This window comes from Fundulus heteroclitus, chromosome 20 (assembly GCF_011125445.2).
Source record: "Fundulus heteroclitus isolate FHET01 chromosome 20, MU-UCD_Fhet_4.1, whole genome shotgun sequence".
NCBI classification, from domain to species: domain Eukaryota; kingdom Metazoa; phylum Chordata; class Actinopteri; order Cyprinodontiformes; family Fundulidae; genus Fundulus; species Fundulus heteroclitus.
In genome coordinates this window covers 26,407,470-26,428,510 of record NC_046380.1, presented here as the reverse complement: position 1 = coordinate 26,428,510, position 21,041 = coordinate 26,407,470, and the positions used below count along the sequence as shown (strand labels likewise).

General features: G+C 40.6%; 1 protein-coding gene across 2 annotated transcripts; it reads left to right on the top strand.

Moving 5' to 3' along the window:
• The first annotated feature begins 1,249 nt into the window (after positions 1-1,249).
• On the top strand, positions 1,250-20,926 carry LOC105939103 (transmembrane protein 198). 2 transcript variants are annotated; one of them, XM_012881145.3, is made up of 5 exons: positions 1,250-1,690; positions 15,025-15,281; positions 15,386-15,961; positions 18,636-18,713; positions 18,945-20,926. In XM_012881145.3, exons 2-5 carry the CDS (start codon positions 15,128-15,130, stop codon positions 18,995-18,997), a joined length of 861 nt encoding a protein of 286 aa, XP_012736599.2. In that variant the 5' UTR covers positions 1,250-1,690; positions 15,025-15,127; the 3' UTR covers positions 18,998-20,926. The 2 variants fall into 2 exon arrangements, with proteins under 2 accessions (XP_012736599.2, XP_012736597.2); XM_012881143.3 differs by having other exon boundaries at positions 1,253-1,690; positions 18,636-18,784.
• Positions 20,927-21,041: the final 115 nt, after the last annotated feature.

Below are 21,041 nucleotides of genomic sequence, written 5' to 3'. Positions count from 1 at the left end.
CCTCTGGTAGATGCTAAAAGAAATCCTTAAAAAAAAATCCCATTTATGATTTGCCACAAAAAAAAAAAGGTTGAAGGTTTGCTGATCAAATAAGGCCAAACCGGAAACTTTCTCCCTTCAAGGAGAAAGCAATGTGCGAAGAAAAACTAACAATGTTTATTACCCTGAACACACATGTTTCCCATGGTGATTAAAACTGGGGCGGAGGAACATCTTCCAGCAAGACAACGTCCCTAAACACGTGCTCAGTGCTACAATAAAATAAAAATAAAATCTGGAAAAAAATACCAAACTGCTAAAAAATTTATAAATGAAAAAATAAAATCTGAAAAAACTAAACTGTAAAAAAAAAAAAAAAAAAAGAAAATCTAAAAAAATATCAAACTGCAGATGTAAGAACCAACCATAAATAAAAACAAAAAAATAAAATCTTCCAACAGGACAACGTCCATGAACACGTGCTCAGTGCTACAATAAAATAAAAATAAAATCTGAAAACAATACCAAACTGCTTTTAGCAGTTTGGTATTGTTTTCAGATTTTATGTAAAAATAAAAATGTAAAAATAAAAAAATCTGAAAAAAACTACACTGTAAAAATAAATAAATAAAAACTAAAAAAAATTGCAAATTGCTAAAATGTAAGAACAAACAATAAATAAAATCAGAAAATAAAATCTAAAAAAAATATCAAACTGCAAAAATGTAAAAACAAACAATAAATAAAAACAAATGAATAAATCTGAAAAAGTACTAAACTGCAAAAATGTAGGTTCAGCTTTTTCATAGAGATTGTAAATTACTCTCAAAGCCTTTTTTTGAGAGATATTTTTCAAAGTTCCATTTTTGAAAAAAGTTCTTCACTTGCAATAACAAACTAACAAACAAACAAAATTCTCTCCACATTGAACATGGGATGCAGAAAATGCTGTAAAGCAAACATGGATTGAGCTGTAAGGCCCCCCTTATTAAATTCTGTTTAAGGCTCCGTAAAATCTGGGGCCGCCCCTGATATAACTTGTTTATTATTGACAAAGAAAGTTCAATCAGGGGGAAAAAAGTGCTTTTAATTAAATTATCAGCTGATAACCCTATCAGTCCGCCATTGTTGCCTTCACATACAACAGGAGGTGTAAACTGAATTTAACAGCTTGTTAGGACAGCCTGGAGCCTCAGCCCCCTCCCCCGGCCTTCCAACGGCCCAACGGCCCAGCCTGGATGCTGATAGGAAGGGGAGGATCGCCCCGAGGCGCGGGGAGGAGGAGGAGGAGGACAAAACTTTTCTCTCTTTTGTTGTGCTATTTATTTCATGAAAGGGAGGAGAGAAAGGAAAAAAAATAGCCGTGTTGAGTTTTTTTTTTCCCCCTATCTTTTAGAGAACCGGGTTGGATTTCTGCGGAGTCCCAGACGGAGAGTCGGACGGTTAGGAGCTGAAGGCAGCCATAATTTCCTCACATCTGCCGTCAGCAGAGAGAAGAAGAAGAAGAAACTGCAACAGATTTGCATAGAGAACAGCAGAGGGACACAGCGATGGAGGGAAGCCTGTAGTTTGAACACAGCCCCGGGGTAAAGCGAGAGGAAACCGGTTCTCCCTGGCAGCCCGCGGGTTGAATGGTGGACTGTTTGTCCTGCCCGGTGTAGACACACACAGAGCCGAAGTTTCTGCCCAACAACCCAACGCAGGCTGGTCGGTGAGTATTTACACAGCAGCCTCTTCTGCACACTTTTTAAACTGGTGTTTGTGTTTAAAAAAAAAAAAACAAAACAAAAAAAAAATGTCTCCACCTCCACCTGTTGTGTGACTTTATCGGCTCCAGGGTCCGGCTTTGCTCTCCCAGCTTATCTGGGTGCCTAACTTCTGTCTGCGGGAGCACGTAGCCGCCTCCGTGGCTGAAAAATGAAGCGTTTCTCTTTGAAGCGCACAATCCAGCGTCTCCTCCAGCCTGGTGAGGACAAAAGACACGGCGAGCCAGACCGATGAAGGCGGTAATTCATCCGCACTGAACCAGGCGTCCATACCAGAGTCCCACAGAAAACGCGTCTTAATTAGTCCTGGCTGGGTAGAGCAGGACTTGGAAGGGTCCAAAATTACAAGAAGGTTGTCCGCCATCTCTCATTCAAGGCTATTTTTTAAGTATACTAAACTTAAATAGAACCAAATTATTATTATTATTAATTTTCAAATACTCTAATTGACATAAATAACCAGAAGGCATGAGCCAGTTTCTGGTATAATCCAGGAGATGTTTAGTTTGCATTGGCTGTTTGTAACAGCGGAGTAACAAACACGGCCCCTCCCCCACGTGTTGCTGTGCACTGCCAGTCAGCTGGCTAAACCTCAGGTGTTTTTTAAACGTAAACAAACAAAAACAAATATTTCCAGTTGTTAAAAAAACACATAAAACAGGCAGAGTCGTGGAAACCGTAAGGCCTACCGGCGGTCACTCTTATCGAGTTGGCACATACGTCCGTACGTTATGTAAATATTGCATGTTCTATTAATGCGTGTTATGTAAATAGGCTGGAGTTTTTTTTTTTTTGACTGTCATAGTTTTTCCCTTGTTCAGTATTCATTTACTCTGGTGTTTACGCTTATCTTCTACTCTTGGTGTTCCTTTAGAGCTAACCCTAACTTTAGATTAGGCTGGAGTGCTCTTTTTTTCTCTCATTGCTAATAACTGTGTTTAACTGTCCGTGTGTTAGCCACTGTCACGCCCGAATTTCCCCATCGCAGGACAATAGAGGAGTTCTTATTCTTATTATTCTTAAAGACAAAAGCTTGCTCATGCACCGTGATACTGAGCACCGAACCAGCTGTTTATCCCACAGTTTACGCCATCAAGAAGCACTATAGTACGGTTTAAGGTTACTTTAATAAGATCAGAGTGACTTGAGTCTTCTACAGTTGTTTATAGTTTTTTTATATATGTAGTTTCAAAACCGTCAAAGTTGTGGGTACCTTACTAAAGACCTTTTACCTAGAAGCCACAGAACGTGCAGGGGTCTTCTCCAGCTGACCCTAGACCTACGGCTGCACACTGCCAGTCAGCTGGCTAAAAGAAGGCTTCTTTTTCTACTAAATGTCCTGACCAAACGCTGCATTCAGGGTTTCTCTGAAATCGGAGCTCGGGTCTGAAAATGACATCGCCCGCGTTGAGCCGGGTCTGGTTACAAGTTGAAAAACCAGCAGGACTTGCTAATTGTTGTGGTGCTAACAATGTTCGCTCAATTTGATGTGGTTAAACAGTGAAAGACAGTATTACATGTACTGCTTGTTTGGTGAGGAGGGAACAAAAGTGTTACTAATCAGCAAAAATAATATGTTGTTATTTTCTGGCTGATTGCCGATACGCAATATTTATCTCAATATGTTTTTGTCTTCATAAAGTAACTATAAAAAGGCGTCCCTGAATCAAACGTTGTCCCAAAGGTCTCTGGCAATTTTTTTTAACAAATAGCTGTAGATAAATATGAGAAATGGCTGAAAAGTAACCTATGAAATACATAAAAGTAGAATTAGAACTCAACATAGACCATCTGGATATAAACAATATAGTCTCATCGTATATCTCTTTTTTTTTTTTTTTTAATCTTGATATTTTTAAAATCTCACTATATTGCCCAGCCCTCACATGCAAAGACAACAAGCCACAAGGTGACCAGAAAAAGGGGATACCCAGCCCCTAATAAAGAATCATTTGAGTTTGTTTTAGCAGATCACATTTAAACAGAATCTAATCTATTTCTTTTTAACCTGTTTGCCGATGACGTCAACGTGCATCTGCGTTGGTCCTGGATCGCTTTCCAGTATCAAGACGGCTACAAAAACCTCCACCGTACTGTCCCCACTTTGCAAATCCCTTTTTAACGAGACGCCGGTGAAAAAGCTGGAGCGAGCCGGAGAGTAACTCGCCACTTCCTCTCCCCCACTTGTTGCTGTGCACTGCTAATAGGCGACTATACGGTTTTCCCTTGCTTACAAGAAAGACAAAATCCAATGTTCTGGGAGGAAAATAAGAAATATTTCTGGTTGTGACAAACATGAATAGCCATGGTGTGTGCACTAAAAGAGGACCACCCATCACTCCTATTAAAGGTTACGTTCTTTTCAAAGCACAGGTGGAGAGCTAGCTTTATGTAAATACCATAAAACCGTGGGGTCTTTGCTCAGCGGGATCAAGCTGTGAGAATCTCATAGCGGCCCACGCCTAGTGAACGTAGGTGATATATCTTCTACCCTCCTCTGTGAAGCATTCCTAATGTGCACTTATGGCCCCTGTGAGTCTCAAAAAGCCCCGCCCCCTTTTGGTTTTACTGTGTGATCCAGCTTGGGATTGCCTTTTGGTTTGGGGCTTTGATGACAGCCTTCAGTTCTTGACTTTTTACTGGGGTGCTGCTTACAGTCTGTACTTACAGCCACTCTGTGTGGAGCAGAGCTGCTCCAGCGGCCTGCACCAGATGGTTCAGTGCCTGTGAAAAGGCAAAGAGGAAACCCTTCCTCGCTCTGAGGGGGGGTGGATAAGAGGAGGCAGGAAAAGAGGCACAGGGGGCCAGAGGTTGATCAAAGTTAGGCCTCTGGTGTTTTTTTTTTTTCATCCTGCCCTTATTGTTTTGATGAGACAGAAAGTAAAGTGTAATGGGTCGACAAGTGGCTGTAACAGAGGTAGTCCATCAGGGAGAGCTGAAATGCGGAACAACACAAGTTTGTACTGGAAATGGAGGAGTCTGGTGACTCCATGCTGCAAGAAAACCCTCATTGTCCAAAGGGCCACTAAAAAAAAAAAAAAAAAAAAAAAAGGAGCGGTGGCAGCAGCTCTAAGACATCCTACTATGGACTCCTTACAGTACTTTAAACATGGCTCAGATGACAGGGTGCTGAGCTGACTGGGGGGAAAAATGGAGGGCACAGATGATATTCTAGGTTTGTGAGATTCCTGTAGGAGATGCAGCGACCGCAGGATGGAACGGCTGCACTAAATGATAGACCTGCCGCTGACATATACGGGCGCTACACTGGAGGTCTGAACCACTCGTTATTTTAAAGCCTATGTATCTTTCTGCACAAATGGCCAGTTGAAACGCTGAGCCGTTAAGTTTTTGTGCAACGACCTCCTTTATTTGGAAGAAAGTTAAAAAAAAAAACCCTGAAAAAACGTAAGTGTAAAAAAAGTTTCTCTTAAATTTTGACAACAGCACCTCAAATTTGAAATCCAAACGTCGGTACCACCTTTAATTTCTCTATAGATTGGCAGCCGTGTCTTTACACAGCAATGGAAAAAAACAAAACTAAATAACATGATCTAATTGCTTTTATTTAAGCGAAACAACCCTTTTTTTCTGCCACTTGTAAAACAAGTAATTAGGATCTTTTTTTTGAATATTGTGATGATATTTACTGCGATTTACCCATATTTAACTGCTTTTGTTTCCCAGTCATCAACTGAGCTTTAGCATCTCTGTCGCTAACGTCACCTTCAGTCTTTGACATTGAAAGTCCGTCCGACTGTAAAAAAAATGTTGTTGACGAGCCGGGTTCGAACGCGTGGCTCAGGATCTATTCTAACCTACCAAATATTCAGTAGCATTTAATAACATTATCTATTCCGTGTATTTATTATATTGAGTTTTACAGCCACTAAAATTTAGTGGTAGTTTTCAAGTACTTATTGCTATAAGAATATAATAGCTTTATTTCAGCCAGCTGACCGGCAGGGCGCAGCAGCAAGTAATGGAGGGGGAGAGAGCTCACATGACAGCCAAGACCATTCTGGTCACGTTGGTGCCTTCTTTTTTGTCCCATTCTTCGTAGGAAGATTATCTGAAAGTCATCTCACAAGTTGACAGGAGCACAAACAGGTGACTCAAGACTTTTTTTTTCAAAGTACAGAATAATATCTGAATGAGGAAATTCCTCTAACGTCACTACACCGGGGGGTAGATGTGTTTTCCAGCGTCTCGCCCCCGGGGCATTCCTGCATAATTTGCGGTTCATATTTAAGATTTGTCATCGGCTCACGCGATCATGTCAGCCTCGCCGTCAGGTTCCCACTAACACGGACGTCGCCTACCGGGCGCTCCTCTACGCCGCAGACCCTAATAGAGGGTTACGGATCGGCCCCTCCTTACCCCACACGCTGTGCACCCCACCCGTAACCTTTGGATTACAGCTCTGACTGGGTGCAGCCTCAGTCTGGGGGTGGAGAGCCCTGTGTGTCAGCGAGCGCGTGCAGTTCATGACACTTAAACACGCCTCATGCGGCTACATGCAAGTCTGTCATTTTGAATCTGATGATTTTTTTTTTTTATATGTGCGCACCTTCCGTCTTCTTCCAAATATTTGATGAAGATCCATATGTGTTTTTGTTGACTGGATATACAGTGATTTTCATATAGCAGCCTACTTCGTGCATGCCAACCATATTGTTTCTGTGCTGGAAACCACAGCAGCAGACACCATGGGGTTTTCCACGCCTGCTTCTCTTTGTTTTGACTCTGTTTCCTTTCAACTTCAAACACGAGCTCAACAAATTAGGTGACAGATGGGGAAAGTGTAAGTAAAACTCTATGTTCTCCATTTGCTTTACCTTTGGGGTGGGGACTCAAGTGAGGAAAAACGCGGGTTAATCGCAAAGAATACTGTTGCCGTAGCAATAATCAACACCCTGATTTCATTGTAATATTTAGTTTGCACTTTATGTGCTTTTCTATAGGATATAAATAAAAAAATAATGTTGGTATCACCATCTAGCACAACTTACATACTGTTTTTGATTGATCACTTGGATAGAAATTTCCTCCAAAAAGGTTTAAAATAATTAACAAACATGTAATAAATTATTAATAGCGTAGCAAAGGCTTCACACCTTTGTCAAAGATACTTAACCATTTTGAATTGGTTTCAGAAATGTGTCTGGTCGCCTTCAAGCACTGAACCAATGATTTATTTCCTTTAAAACACTGTTTATAAACTGTGTTTTTTTTTTTTACTGATTTAACTCCTGGGATATGTGAAGCCCATGTTTGTTTAAACCTTTAGTTTTGGTGGAGGGGAGAAGCAGTGGGGGCATTCCTCAGGCCTGGAGTCGGACACGTCACTGGGTTACAGACTGGGTACGCAATATTTCCCAGAATCAGTTTAGCAGTTTTTAGTATGTTTAAATAAAGAGGTTTAGAAGCAAAAGCCTTTTTTTTTTTGGGAGCATGTTTAGTTTAGCAGCAGTTAGGAAGTATGATTTGAGCAGGTAAATAAGAGCTAAAATAAGATAATTAGATACATTAACTTGAAATAAGAATCAGTTGTTCCTATTTTAGGGGTAAAAATACTCATTCCATTGACAGATCATCTTGTTTACCTGCTCAAATCAAGGGCAAATACACTCATTTCAAGAAATTTTTACTTCCTTTTAGTTACCTTTTTGCAGTGAGTGAAAACATTTTTTTTGTTACAACAGTCATAAATCATTGTAGGTGCTGCGTGCAAAATCCCCTCTCAGTCACAGCCGTAAACATCGGAAACTCGGGAAACAATGGTTTTACTTGTAGATCTGCCTATAAGACAGATTAAAGGCTTATTTTTATTGTGTCGTTGCGCTGCTTGGTTTTCTCCCCGCTTTTAGTCAGGTGTCTCAGAACCAAGTGTTTATCTAAACAGCTATATTTTTTAGATGTTGTTTTTATTTTTCCTCAGTCACCTGTCGATGGTTCTCCTTTGTGGGTTTTTTTTTTATCCCCAGCTTTGCTAAGCGACCCCTTCGGTTCTGTTTCTGCTCCTTGACACAAACACAGGCCCGAGTTCCTGCTGAAACACGATGTTCCACTTCCTCATTTGGTCCTGTGCTTCCTGCCGCGGAGGGACAGGAAGCTCGGTATTTGATGTCTGGCTCAAAATGGGTTGGAGCGTGTGCTGATGCCATTGCTGCGATGCGGGCGTGCATGCCGAACGCATTGTTGCGTCGTTTTTTTAGATCCCCGCGGAGACCGTTGACTTTGTACCCCGTAGTAGTTACTCCTGTGACGTCCTGGGGTGGATCTTTAATGAAAGCTTGGCAGACAGAAAAGTCACCAACACAGCAGGTTTTTCGGCCCCTCAGCTGGTCTTGGCTGTCATGTGAGTAGAGCAGTTGCAGAATCCCCGGCTGTGACCACACGAGACCACCCCCTGATTAAACGCACCCAAATTAGCTATGTGGAGAACTTGGAGTCAGCTTTGCACCTTCCCCAGCAGCTGAGCACTCTAACCTGCTCAACTCGGCGCCCCCACACCGTTGCCAAAGGGCCACCGAGGCCGGCATAAAATGCTTACAGCTCCTCTGCAGCTTGCTTTGTTGTCACCTGTAAGTAAATGTTTTGCCATGCAAGTAAAAGCAGTGGATTATTAATAGACATTTAGTATTTACAGACATTGCACATATAAATGGCTCAAGCAAGTCATTAGAAATTAAAACTAGAAAATGTAAAAAAAAAAAAAAAAAAAAAAAGTGCATTTTAGGATATAAAGTAGAGATTGCTTGAGCTAATTTTCAGATTTTCTAAGTGCAGAATCTTATTTTGCTCCTGTCCGATTTCTCTTTAAAGACCAGGAATAGTGGCATGCAATTTTCTCTTTTTATTTCTGATTGCAATGAAACTGTTACAGTCTCCCGAACTGATTCCATATAAACAAAACTAAACTCCAGTTTAGTTTTTGACCCAGTTTGGCTACGCAGGTTATTGTTCTGCTACCAAACACTATAGATGTCTTATCATACCTGCAAACTGTTGCTTGCAAACAGTGCTCAGTATTTGGTTGGCTTCTTGCAACCCAGACCTGCATTTGTGTTCTCTGATTTGCACGTCTAATTTCATAATAGCACCAGAAGATATAGCCTTAGACAGATTAAGCAGAAATTCTAAGTGCAGCGCTATCTGGTTTACCAACCTTATTTCATCTCTGGGGGGGCAAACAGCAGAAAGATAAGATAATTTTATATTTTCTTCACAGTATTAGCCATGCAGTTTTCAACTTTTTATTATGTGTAGGTGTTTTTTTTGTTTTTTGTTTAATTAAAAAAAAAATTAACGAGAAGCTCAAGCAGTGCTTAGACAGATCCATATTTTTCAGTGCTAGAGTCGGTGCTGCAGCTCTATTTCCTTGAAAATAGGTTTAAATTGTGCCACAGCCATCATCATGAATGGTTTCCAATCGCTAGTTTAATCTTCAACTTCTTTACAACATGTGCATAAATCAGCCTTAACTGAAAAAAAAAAGACTAATAAAAAAAACACATGGCCTCATTTATGAGCCCATAAACTTAGCTCATTTATAGGCTAAATTATAGCTCCATAGACCTTTAGGTTTTTATTTCCCTTTTTGCTCTCCAAAACGTAGAATAACTTAATATTATAGGACATTTGTGTCTCTAAGACCAACCCCTCTGGCTGCATAGAATACGGGCTGAGCTCAATGTTTTGTGCAATTTGTGCGTAGACGTATTTAGTACCAAGTCTAAGAAAGTAATATTAAATGCCCAACGTCCTGAATCCTGAATTGGGAAGGCAAAAGTCCAAGCAGCTCCGAGTTCAAAGTCCAACGTGGCTCCAGATTAAATCTTTGAGATTTGCTTAAGCAAACTGTTTATCTGCACCTCTGGCAGTTCGTTTTACTTTAAAATACTGTTTTAGTCAGCATTAGCAGTGTGAATTGGTACACTCCAACGTCTCTGTCTCAAGGTACCTCCCTTCATCACAGTGGTGTCTTATATCAAGGCAGGCTGGGAAGTCAATGCTGCTGTGGGAGAATAGAGCCATTATGGGGCAAAACAAAAGACTCTGAGGCCCATGCTGTGACCTCTAGTGGCACTCAGAGGAAACCATGCAGACAGAAAAAAGGGAGACCACATAAAGATGCCTGGGAGAAGCAGGGAGGCAGCTACAGCCCAAGTTGTCTGCTTTAATATGGATGCCTGCTATACAAATGCAGTGAGCTGGTTGAATGACAGCAGAGGAAGGGGGTCCTAAGATGAAGCAGGATTATCTAACTGAACTCTTCTGAGGGCCCACAAAACCGCCCGATGATAAATTTGAACTTGAGTTACAAGATAGTATTCAGTGCAAAGTAGTAGTCTTCACATCTGTTCATATCTTTGTCAATCAGATGACAAATTAATGCTGCATTCGCTTTGCCTCAGAAATTGAGCTGGGAAAAACTGTGATTTTATTTTTATTTGGTGGCGCTAACTACTGTCAGCAATGCAACTGCATGCAGAAAAAGCAGGGAGGTAGAAAAGCACGTTGGGTGTTTTTTATTTTTCCCAAGCATCGTCATAGTTAAATGTAAACACTTAGAAATAATTATTTTGAAATGTTATATAAACTTCAAAATTACCCAAAAATGAAAACTTTAAGGTCAACGTGGGTAGGTAGACTGTTACGTCATACCCCAGTTACACTATTTTGTTGGAACCCTCCAATGACGTTGGAAGACATGATGCCATAGGAGAACAATGCTTCCTACACATATAACACTGTAGCATACACAATTAGATCAATACAAAAATTAGCCTGCAAGGCATTGCTTTTGATTTTTGGAGACCGCTACTGAATCAATGCAACTGTTGTTCAAAGTGAAAGAAACGACCTAATAAAAGCATTACTAAAATATCATGCTAAGCTTTGCAGATGCATTACTCACCTCAGGATGCTGGATGCTTGAAACATACACCGTTACCTACTATCTGATTAATTTGGCCAATAATTATCAGTCTGCTTGGGGCACTACTAGAGCACCAAAATTAAATTTTTCATCCTTTACTACGAAAAAACAAACAAACATTTAAATGGGAATGTGCCCTCACGGAAAGATAATGTACCAGGTCATGACACGGCAGAACACTGTTTTCCCACAACATTACTTTCTGTAGACATGCACTATTTGTAGGTGTGTGTGAAACGTGAGACACGTTCTTCAAAGACATTACAGGACTTGATGGTTCACAAATTCTCCTTATTTACCTCACATTTAGACCACGTAACACTATTTTGAAATGCCAGCACACTTGGCAAGACAGGACACAGAATGGCTGCAACTTCAGGAGAGCGTTTCCTTCTGGTGACTCTTCTTCTGTGACAAGTTATTTATTACAGGCCGATATTTATCTGCAGTATCATCTACTGTTTAGTGTGGTGCACCTTCAGCAAAGGTAATCTTCAAAGGGACATTCTTCATGCCAGCATCAAGTGCTTAAAGGTCAAACCTAAGCCTGAGAGTCTATTTTCCAAAAAATAAAAATAAAAAATGCATACGCATACTTTATAAGGCATTTCTCAACTTGTACAGAGCCTAAGCTGCTAATCTTGTCATCAACTAACCTGGAGATCCTGGAGGATGATGTGGATCTGAAAATTTGAGAGTAAATTATTCTAGGCCTGAGTAAATGAGATTCAAATGCCCAAAAACTAAGATTTGTCTAAAAAAACAGATGCTTGCATATAAAACTTTTTTACTTATGGTGTAAAGAAGGAAATAAACACAATAAATTGTAACCACGACATCTTGGCTACATCTGTAGTAAATTTGGTGTCTACACAACAAGCAATTGAGAAGGTATACGCTTATGGATTGAGAAAAAAAATCCAGGTGGACGCCTATTGTTGTTGGGCCACTTTTGGCACAGTTTGGCACAATTTTTAAAATTTGGAATTTATTTTTGAAATGTGGGATGCTATTATGTATTTGGTATATACTTTTGTAGAAGTGTCTGGGATGAAGATCTGGACATATGTGTGTGAGTCAGTCTCCGTTAATAAGCTACAAGCGCGTTATTGTTGCAAAAGAGCTCAAGCCCTCTTGATAGGGGGCTCGCAGGCTTAAGGAGTTAAGTGTCCCACTAGTTTAGCAGCTTCCACTCCAAAGACTGTCGCTGTCTGCATGAACTGGTAACTTTTAGTATGGCACATTCACTAAAGGAGATTTGATTATTTAGTTTCTAACCGGTCAGGGCGTGTCTAGCTGAAGATCAAGCATCTCTAATTAGCTCTGGCAGTAGACATTTGAGTTTGTTTGAATCTCTGAAACCATTTCGTGGTAAATGGCTATGGGACTTCTAGTCAAGTAAGCGTGGGGTTCATTAAACGTTAAAACAGGTTAATTTCCCAGTGCTCAGGTGTTTATTTTCAGATGTTATTCAGAAGTTATTCACAGCAAAGTCTTTTTTTCCTGGTATATTTACTTCCAGCGGACACATCCAGAGGGCAAAGCAATCTCCATGGTCTTTAGTTGAAGCAGGGTCTCTAATGTTTTTATCGATCAAGCACCTTTCGCTCTGCAACTCAGCTGTCCATTCATAACTGCAGCAATATTTAAGCCATGAAAATACCCGCTGTGGGGAAGACACATAAATCTCTCTTTGAGATCTAATTGTTATGTACGTTGATGTTTGTAGGCTTAGTTATGCTGGATACCAAAAACAAATCTAAGAGTGGGAGAGATAACGTGACAGAAAGGTGAGGTCTGTTTATATGCAGCCAGTCAGGTTTTCCATACCGTGTGTCATATTGGATTGGATAAAAGCCAGCTAGGTCAGAAAGCACAAATCATACTAACATCTACTAGGCAATGGAATTTATTTCACATAAGACAACTTTTTATTATTTGTCACGTCAGTTTTACGGGAATCATTTTCAAGTCTAAACTTGCAGGAAACAGTCTCCTAAAGATGAAATGTTAGATCTCAGCACCACCCTAACCAGAAGGAAACAAGTGGATTTTTTTTGTTTTTGTTTTTTCTTAACTGTAATCGGATTCTGGGTCGCATAGACCTCTCTTTCACATGAACAGCCCCGTTCACATCTGTAAGAAATTTAGAGTTTATTTTGAATTTCCTGAAATGTACATGACAACACACCCTGCAGTTATCACAAAGCCCCTCTCAGCGCTTTATGGCAACGGTCCAAACCATCCTGCCAGAACGCTATTTGTTGTATTTGCTCACAGATGAAGTCGTTTTATTTGCATCACTTAGTTTTTTCTCATATTAGATCAATTTGCGAGAAAGCATATTGTTTTAAATGGCTCCTTTCTTTCTGACTTTTTTTTTTAAACTTTAGAGAAAAGGTTTCATTCATACGATCTGTTCCTCTTTTGACTTTGAAGCAGAGTTGCAGTGATAGATCAAGTCCTGAAGAGAAGAGTTGCAGAAAAACTGTGACTGAAGAAGAGAGGAGAACTTTCCACTGCTCTCATTTTTTCCTGGTAAAGTCATTCTTGGGCAGGACACGCAAATTACACAGGCTTGTGTCTGCAAACATGTCAAAACAATTGCGGCCCGTTTTTGCCTTTTAAAAAAAAAAAATCCCGTTTACCGGCATGTTGAAAATCTTCAGGGTAAGGAAGAAACGGTAGTATATAGAAAAAGACATAAAGAAGCTTGATGTTATTACGCCCAAAAGACAGAACTGACTGTTCTGGACTGTTTGTCCGCGGCAGACAACGGGAATAAGTTGTAATCCGATCTCGGCTGCGGTGAGCTCATACAGCCGGCCTGCCAGCAGCCTCGGAGAGAAGGAGCAGTCCACCCATATGCCTTCATCCACGCTCCAGCCCTCTGTGGATCCCTGTGGACCTGACGGCTTAAATGTCATATCATTTTGCAAGAGAAATAGTGGGTGGACAGCTTCTGAAGCAGAAAACATATAGGAGAAAAGGAAAAGTTCTGGACAAATGTTACAGGTTTGGATTAACATTAAGAGTAAGAGGGAATGCTGTCAATGTGTGTATTATAATAAGAGGAAGTTTGGATGAGTTGAGAACGAAAACGGAACATTTTAATATGAAGAATCCATTAAAGACAGGAAAAAGAAATCACAGAGCTGGAAATGGGGTGGACACGTTTTTCACTGGAAAGCCAAAGTTACAGTTAGTTTCTTATCTCATTTAATCAGAATTAGCTAGTTTAAGCAAACTTTGATAAATAAGTAAAATGGTTGTCGTTTATTTAAGCGGGGTAGAAAAACAAAACCACATTGCTCTTAACGTATTTTCTGGACTGTAAGGCGCACTTACAAGCAAGTAAAAAAAAAAAAACTTTAAAATTGGTCCTAAAACTTGTAGGCAACCAATGAAGGGAGTTTAAGATGGGGGTAATGTGCTCAGACCTTTTTGTTCCAGTAAAAAGTCGTGCGGCAGCATTTTGCACAACCTGCAGGCACCTGATGGATGCCTCACTATTCCAAAAATAGTGGGAGTTACAGTAACACAGCCTAGATGTAACAAATTCACGAGTCACTGTGTCAAAAAGCTGCCTGGCCTAACATATTGTGGCAGAGAATCAAGATCTATGTTCTGTTTTTTGCTCATTCAAGCGTAAAATGTTTAGTATAATTGACTGGAAGAAATTTCTATCCACCTTTGCCTCTTCGGCGCCTTGCCACTTTAAAACCCGTTCAAACTTTTACACATTTCAGTCCCTTGCAGCCATAAACATCAGTGTGTTCATGGGTGTAGGCCAGTAGATGGAGTAGTGCATAGTGAAGTGAAATCATAATACGTACGGCTTTAGTGTGATAGACTTTCCTCACAGTGAAACATGGTAGAGGCAGAATTATGCTGCCACGGACCGGTAAACCTCCTCAGGGTGGATGTGAAGATGGATGATGGTGAATACAGACTGAGCAGGAATCGTCAAACAAAGACAAAAAATACTCCTCAGGTCCGCTTTAACAACCTACAGCCAAGACTAGACTTAAGTGGTTTAGATCGACATGCATTCTTGTGTCAGAATGGTTCAGCCAAAGTCTACACCTCTAATTAATAGGCTGTGGCAAGACATGGAAATTGATGTTCAGAGTTAATCTCCATTCTTTTGTTTTCTAAAGAAGAGTTGGTAACAAATATCACTCTCTGGATTTGTAAAGGTGGTAGGGAGACACTCCAAAACCCCTGCAGGCATAAATTCACCTGAGCTGCTTCTACAGGGAACACTATTGGCTGAAAGGAGCTTCACTAAATATGTTTAGGTTTTTATTAGTAACGTTTTCTCTTCTCTTACAGCCACCACTCCTGCACTGATGGACCTAAGATAACGAGAGCTGAAGAAGGTCTACCCTCATCCTGAACTTCAGCTGGCCTCCAAAGCCTCCAACGTTCGACCAGAATGGCTGATCCCACTGGGCTGAGCCCTGAAGGCGGGGGGGCAGGCGTGCCCGAGGTCGACGCCTGTAGTTTGGAAATCGAGAGAACATATGATATCATCCCCACCATCATCTGCTCCATGTGCTGCCTTTTTGGCATCATCTACTGTTTCTTTGGTGAGGACGCCTTTCCCACGCTCACACCAGACTCTTTTCTTCACACTTCAAGCATAATCTGCTCTGTTCATTCCTCCTAATATTTCCTTATTGTCCTACTTCAGGCTACCGCTGTTTCAAGGCTGTCATGTTCCTGTCGGGTCTCATGTTCGGCTCGGTCATCATCTTCCTGCTGTGCCACAAGGAGCACGTTCTGGACACTCAGCTGAGCGTGGAGGCCAGCGCAGGCATCGGCCTGGGCATCGGCCTCCTGTGCGGCCTGGTCACCATGCTGGTGCGAAGCGTGGGCCTCTTCATGACGGGCCTGCTGCTGGGACTCCTGCTGGCTCTCGCCGCCCTGCTGGTCACTCACCAGTTCTACACGCCGACCACGGTCTGGGTGCCTTTGGGCACCCTCCTGGGGACGGGCATGCTGTTCGCCGTGCTGACGCTGCAGTGGCAGAAGCTCTTCACGATGCTGTCCACGGCTGTGTTCGGAGCGGCCATCATGACCGTGTGCGCCGATTACTTTGTGGAGATGCTGGCTCTCGCCAACCACGTGTATGACTGCTTGCGCCTGACGCCCGGGCCGGCGCTGTGCTGGTACAGCTGGGTCATTCTGGGCATCTGGCCTGCTCTCAGCCTCATAGGAGTACTGATCCAGTGGAAACTGACGGATGGCAGCTTCTCACACACTGAGGGTAAGAACTAAATAGTTTGGCTTAAGGAAATTGAACCCACTATTGAAAATGTTTCCTTTATGTGTTAAATATAAGGATTAATTTGAGCCGCTTAGCTTTATTTTTGAGTATTTTCACCTCCTGATTGAAGAAGAAATGCGTCATTAACTTCAAGATAGCTGAAGACCTTTTCTCTTTTCTTCATTTAGGTTAATGTTTTGCAGTTGCCTACAAGTATCATATTTAAATTTCAGGGTTTTAATGTGATACCATGATAGTTGTTCGATCCCCAGTAGTTTTAGGTTGATCTGAAGTCATGAAATGTTTTAGATTGCATTCAATTCAGATGCGCCGAACAGAAATCAGGACCAAAATAAATGACCATAGGTCGGAGATTATAATATACGATAAAATCCGATTGTGTGTGAGAGTTGAGCATTTTTATGACCATTATCTCCATAAGGTAATTAACTACAAAGAGAAAGTAGCAGATACACAATTGTTTAATCGCATTGGGTTCAAAGCAGTTTGTTAAATGGGATGAAATGGCAACGGGGAGGTATGATGATTTAACGCAGCTGCCTTTGTAGTGATGTTTATTGAGTCATGATGACCCAATATTCTGACATTAGCCCTAAACAGGAGATTACCACATAAACAGTGTCTTCTGTGTATTTAAACAAGGTTTTTATTAGGAGTAAGAACTAGTCAAGTTAGGCAATGTAAACCAAACTATGATTACGCTAGGCCTCGTTTCATTGTGATTCTTGTTTTATCACATTGTAATGACATACTTTGGTCTATTAATGGCTATTATGACACATGTCGGGGATTTACTAATCGTCTCCCACCCGTCGAGTCAGCACTAAACACAATGGTTTTGGGTTAAAGAGGAGACACAGGTTCAGTGTGTGTTCAGGTTTTGGATTAAGTTCATTACGAACTGTGTAAGTCTGAAAAACATTGTGGAATGCTGCTTTAATGGCTAATATTTAACACTTGTATTGCTTTTGTTCCTCTGTCATGATGATCTGATTTGCATGGTTGCATGTCTGGCAATTAGATCTGGCTAAATCTGTCATTAGCATGCAGAGCTTTAATGCATTTCACTTAATAGTGTTCATTGCAGTCCGAGCACTAAGCATAAGGACAAAGGGAAAAAAATAAACTACAGACGCACTGAACTTAATATTGTGGCCAACTGTTGATTTCCAGTTGTTTTTAAAGCTGCAACCTTCCCGAAGCTGATTTTAGGAAGATCCTTGCTCTGTTTAGTAACTAGAATATAGAAAAATATCACAACCACAATCAAAATATTGTTTTCTTTGAAAGCAAAGATGAAATTATTACACAAATGTTTAGCATCTTATATCAGCATTTAGCATGCTTAGCAGCACAGCTAGCATTACAAAACAGGAGTCTCCATTTGTATTCCTCTGGAAATGTAGATCCTTATCCTGACTCTGAGTCATTTAAAAGGCTGTCAACATTTCCAAACTTAACATGAAGACAAACGTTGAAAGCTTACAAGCATAAAACAGAGCAATTTTGTTATACTTCAGCCTTTCTGTTATCTACAAAAGGTCTTGCTCTCTCTCGCTCTCTCGCAGCCTGAGCGAACCACACAGGTGTCTGTAGATGTTGTAGAAAACAGTTTCCTTTTAAACGGGCTCTGATATCTCTTTAAATACCCTACCTATCCCGGACATAGGCTCATAAGACTCTGAGTCTCCTTCACACAGTGACAGCATCCGCACTGAAGGTTGTTGTTCTCACTACCACCTGGTAATGCTTAGTATGGTGCAGTCACTGAGTTCACTGGTTTATGATTGGCCGGTCACAACTTGGGACTGATAAACTGAAAATCTGCTGATTTCGGCCACCACCTTGATTTCTCGGTGTGAGAAAACGTATTGCAGCTGGAGAAATGCCTCACACAGGGTTAAAGACAGTTTTTAAATAAGCGTATGCTTCCAGACCTCCATTTTGGTACAATCGTACATTTAAGGTTCTGCATCAAGAAGCTACTATACTTGAACTAGTATCCTCAAATTAAAGCTGCAGTAATTATATATTTTTGGTGTGTTCCTGTTTTATAACAGGGAAAGAAAAAGTATGTACAATGTTACTTGGCAGATTTTCCCATATTTTTTTTTAAATGAAACCTCATGGAGCATCACATTTTCCCTCTTGAACTGTGGACATTATCTGAGACGTAGCTTGAATCTGCTATCGGAAATATTTTGATGCCAAACGTAGATAGATGTGACAAAAGGTCTTTTTTTGCTAAGCCCAGAAAGACTGTAGTGGATAAAAGAGCAACTCTGTACTAAAGGCCCTGAGGGTAACGACCATCTAATATCCCAGAACGTGGAAAACTGATTTTTCGAAACAAGCAATTTTAAGTAGGTGTGGAGAATGAGACAGCTTCATCATATGACTTACAGCCTCTCAAAACTGGGTCTTAACAAGATTTAAAAGAATCTATAAAGTGATCACTTGACGAAGCACATATCAGCCCAGAGCAAAAATAACTAGTCAGAAATATGAATCATTTATTTTAACGGTTATATGTGGACTCTTTGCCTGAACTCAGAAACTTTACCAAAAGTAATGTGACCAAAACATTCGTCATGAAATTTAGACAGGCCTTCCTGGTCAGTTTCTAAAGGCTGGTTTCAAATTGCCGTTGCAGTTGTCATCAGTCGGAGACAGAAGCGGGTCCAGCTGATGCGGATTCGAGAGAAGGACGCCAAGAAGCGACAGCAGGCAGGTGGGCAGGAAGGCACATACCGCCGTAAACCCACCCCAGTGAAACGTTACGCTGGGGATCTACTGGCACCGGTCAGTGTCTCCCAACACGGCGTGTGCTGTAGTGGCCTTTTCTTTTCCTTTCTTGTTTATTTAAATGCCAGCGATGAAAAGAAACCTTCATGATTGAGGGAATTCATAATTTTTTTTCCCCGCATAACTCATCTCCGTCTGTGTCGTTCTCCCCTTTCAGAGCTACCTACAAAGTCTGCGAGACCGGCAGATGGGAACAGGCACTTCCCTTAGCAGCCTCGGCACCACCAACCAGACCATGATCGACATGGACTGTGAGACCGGCTCCACGGTTCCCCTCACAGCCACGACTCCGGTCGTCAGGGTCTGAGCACGGCACAGAGACGAGGAAGGACTTCCTGATTCCTGACTGCCCTGATAGGGCCCAGCGTGTGAACTGCTCTAGTGTCTTAAAGTTTTATTGCTGTGAAGTAGATCTGGTAGTGAGTATTTTTTTTTTTTTTTCTGTTCCTTTTTTACTTGGTGAGTCCTGTGTGTCAAACAAAATGCCACTAACTGGTGTAACAAGCATCAAACCCTAGTTTGATGCTGTTGGAACCACTGTGTGTTTCTCAGAGAAACAGCATCAAACAGATACTAATAGAAAAATGTCTCCCACTCCACCTTATTGTGTATTTGAAAGATAGCAACAACAGGAAGCCTCAGAAACATAGTCATTGCCGTGTAGAGTTTTAGTATTACATGTCTTACATGCTAATTGAGTGGTTGTAGGATTTTATGAAGTAACGTGTTTGATTTTGTGTTTTTTTTTTTTTTTTTTACTTTAAAGATGTACCCATCAGACTTTTTCCTTTCCTGATATCTGAATGTCATTGAGGTCTGACCCACCGGTTTGTATTAGTTTTTTAGTATCTGTTACTCATTAAAGAGACAAAATAGGTTAGAGGTTCCCTAAAAGAGATTACAGATTTGGATTTAACAGAAAATTAAGAAAACTACTAAACATCCCCCATTTGTCTGAACGAAAAAGGACATCAAGGTTGTTTCATTTAGCACCAACAGTGTGTTCAGTTTTTGTCCTCTTAAGAAACTATAACATTTTACCGTCCTACCTGCCTTTCACAGATCAGAACTGATCCATGGAAAATTGGAAGTTTCAGGTAATTTACTGGAGCCCCGTTTGTAATTTAGATGATCTTTAAGCAGTAAACATATGTGCCATCCAGCAAAGAGATCTTATTGGAATGGGTTCTCCTTTCCTGGTGCTATTTCTTAGTTTTCAGCATTTATCATATTGTAAACAGCAAAAAATCAGATGTCTCATTATTTGATTATATTTTCATAGCTGGGCAAGGAAAAAGTGGCTGATTTTGATCTTGGACAATTTGCAGAAAAAAAGTCCTGATAATCGATCCAACAAAAACATTTTCACGAATTTCCCTTTTCCCTCAGACATTTTCTACGCTGTTGCCCCTAAAGCTGGAATTGTTTCATTTTCAGACACTTTCCTTATTTATTTTTGGTTTAATACTGTGAAAATTTAGAAAACATTGGTCAACAAAGTTTTGAGAAGTATACATCGCATCGTCATAATCTTCTCGTGAGAAGGTAAAGAACATTTCATTCTAACTTTAATCTAAGCATGATCATCTGGAAAATTCAGGTTTTGGTTATTCAGAATTTGATCTGCTGATTTCTGATCTTTAGCCAATTGATTGAAGCATCTCTATTTTTTATATGGAGTGTGGATAAAAGTCAAGATATGATGACAAGTACTTGATAAGTTCTTTAAGCAATCTAAAGAACAGAAAATTTGCTGATAAACTGTTCTCCAAAGCTTTTTCTGGATCCTCCAGGATCTGCTTTAGCATTAACCTGAGATCGTTTTTGATTTTTACGTCATAGCTCTGGTCAGAAAACAGTCAGTGAAGAATTTGGGCTAATGCTTTGTCAACATAATTTATGTGATAACATTTTACCAGGTAGTGTTTTTTCTTTTTTTTTTTTTAAAAAACAAGCATATTGTTTTTTTTTTTTTTGTTTGTTTTTTTGTTGCCTTTTGTAGTCGTTTTATGTCGGCATTCATTTCTCATTTGTTTCTGCAATTTTTCAAAAGCGGCACACTTTGTTGCCTGAATGTGTAAATACCTGTTAATAGAGTTTTCACAGATTTTAATAAAAAAAAAAAAAGTTTTTAACTCATTTGGCTCAGACGTGCTGCACTGTTTGTCTCCTCCGGCTCTTAGCAACTCGAGCGCCAGTAAGCGCTGGACTCTTCATCAGCAATAAAGAGGTCATGGGGAGGATTTCCTACCAT

Coding starts and splice junctions, on each gene's coding strand:
- LOC105939103 (XM_012881143.3), top strand. CDS start 15,128: ATGGCTGATCCCACTGGGCTGAGCCCTGAAGGCGGGGGGGCAGGCGTG. Junction 15,282..15,385: donor CATCATCTACTGTTTCTTTG/GTGAGGACGCCT, acceptor GTCCTACTTCAG/GCTACCGCTGTTTCAAGGCT. Junction 18,785..18,944: donor CTGGGGATCTACTGGCACCG/GTCAGTGTCTCC, acceptor CTCCCCTTTCAG/AGCTACCTACAAAGTCTGCG.